Source organism: Eurypyga helias, unplaced genomic scaffold (assembly GCF_000690775.1).
Source record: "Eurypyga helias isolate BGI_N326 unplaced genomic scaffold, ASM69077v1 C15932256, whole genome shotgun sequence".
In the NCBI taxonomy this organism is placed as follows: Eukaryota; Metazoa; Chordata; class Aves; order Eurypygiformes; family Eurypygidae; genus Eurypyga; species Eurypyga helias.
The window spans coordinates 1-1852 of NW_010285630.1; the positions used below are offsets into that span (position 1 = coordinate 1).

The 1852-nt window shown below is 57.9% G+C and overlaps 1 protein-coding gene across 1 annotated transcript; it reads right to left on the reverse strand.

Moving 5' to 3' along the window:
• Window positions 1-345: 345 nt before the first annotated feature.
• Window positions 346-1384, reverse strand: LOC104515905. Its single transcript, XM_010160062.1, has 4 exons — window positions 1285-1384; window positions 1024-1128; window positions 449-614; window positions 346-361 (listed from the first exon to the last, which is right to left on the reverse strand). Exons 1-4 carry the CDS (start codon window positions 1369-1371, stop codon window positions 354-356), a joined length of 366 nt encoding a protein of 121 aa, XP_010158364.1. The 5' UTR covers window positions 1372-1384; the 3' UTR covers window positions 346-353.
• Between the last annotated feature and the right edge of the window lie 468 nt (window positions 1385-1852).

The following is a 1852-nucleotide window of genomic DNA, read 5'->3' on the forward strand; positions in this document are numbered from 1 at the left end:
CACTCCTCGCCCACTCTCCGGCTCTCACCCGCTGGTCGTCCTCCCACTGCTGCCGCTCCTCCTCCGTCTCAAAGGCAATGCCCTCCTCCCCGTCTGCCCGCCGACCTGGAGAGGGTGAGCTGGTCAGCCCGGGCACCAGACGGCCACTCCGGAGGAAATGCCACAGAGCCCGACCTTGTGCTGCGCGGCAAAAGGGGATTCTGCCGCCGTCAAGCCCAGGCAGCTCAGCCCGGGCTCCTCACCTCTCCCTCTGGAAAGCCGTGGCGTGGCCCCCAGGTGCCTCCGGTCATCAGCCCACTCGTTGTATTTGTATGATGGGGTGGGCAACGGCGTCTTATCTGTGTACCTGCTCCTCACAGACCTGAACAAACAGCACGAGGGAGGAATTGGTGCCAGGCACTACTCTGTGCTTCTGGCAGCTCACAGCAGCAGCCCCAGGCACCGATACCTGTCCCGGTCTCTCCGGTCCGTGTCCCGCAGTGATGACGCCCGATGACTACGCTCCGAGTCTCGACAGGAAGGCACGGGTGAGGGAGATTCCCACTGTGAGCGGCGGGCACTGCTGTAGCCACTGTCATCTTCCTCCCAGCTAGAGCGAGACGGCGTGGCTGCGTCTGGTGGAGGCGATGGGGTTAGACACCTAATGTTCAGTGACCCCAGGCACCTGGAGCCGCCTTACGCCTTTAGCAAGGAGCACAGAGACAACACGGGGACCCATCTGCCTTCCCCCTAAGAGAAGGGGCTGACACAGTGACTCCAAGGAAATTTGCGAAAGGGCCACATCTCCATCACACAGACCCCGAACAGATCCCACCATGCAGAAATCAGCCAGATTTTCACACACACAGCTGGCAGATTGCTCCCAGACCCAGGTCGAGCTGGTTTTATGCTTGCCCTAACCACAAACGTTAGGAGATGCATGTTTTTCTATCCACCCCTGTCCTGACAAAAACAGTAGGACACAGAAAACAAGCCCCTTCCTGTTAGGTGTCACACGAGAACACTGCTGGGTCCCACTCCTACCTTTGGGCCGATGCCTGGGACTCTCTGGTTCACTCCTCCTGCTGCTTCGCTCCGATGAGCCATCTCTCTCTGACCTGCTGCTGTGACGACTTCTGTCCCGCTCCTCTGCGAACAGAAAGTGAGATCAGGTGCCCAGTGCACAAACAGGCTTCCCCAGTCTGCTGCAGAAACACCACAAACGTTAGCTACGGACTACAAACGGGCTGAGGGACAAGCCCAAACCCTGAACAGGAAGGGTCACAAAGGTCTCTGAGCAGTTACCACGGTCCCGTTTACGATCGTGGTCCCGATCCCTGCTGCGATCCTTCTTTCGTTCCTTCTCCTCCTTGGAGGATGCAAAGACACCATGTTCCCGACGCTCCTTCTCCCGCTGCCGGCTGCGTTCCCAAAACTCCTCGCTGACACCCCCTGTGTAGGAAGGTGTTTCTACATGGACGGACCGGTAATGCCTGGAAGGGCAGAGCAGAGAGAAGAAAAGCTCAGCAGTGCTGAGGAATAGCCAGCCATTGACTTGTCCCATGTAACTCTCATTCTGACCTCTACTATAGCAGAAGCTTGTGATTAAAAGTGCTCTCTCCATCCTTTGCCAAGTCTGCTCATGCTCTCAGACATGTGTACTTCTAAGCAGGCCGCTGCCTCCAGACGTCTGGAAGCAGCCAGTCTCACAACTAGGATGGCTGGTGTCTGCAGGCCTAACAGCATCCAAAAGCACTCCTGCACGTAACGCCCCAGGGAGGGCTCCAGCGAAAGTGCTGTCACAGACCTCCTCCGATTTACATTAGTGCCCCACAGGCCTCCCCCAGTGAGATTGCCAGACCTCCCTGCCACG

Bases quoted from the DNA above. Each gene is read 5' to 3' on its own strand.
- LOC104515905 (XM_010160062.1), bottom strand. From the start codon at position 1,371: ATGGTGTCTTTGCATCCTCCAAGGAGGAGAAGGAACGAAAGAAGGATC. The intron at 1,129-1,284 runs GTAACTGCTCAG...TTCTGTTCGCAG, and splicing joins CGATCGTAAACGGGACCGTG to AGGAGCGGGACAGAAGTCGT. The intron at 615-1,023 runs GTAGGAGTGGGA...CGCCTCCACCAG, and splicing joins TCCCAGGCATCGGCCCAAAG to ACGCAGCCACGCCGTCTCGC.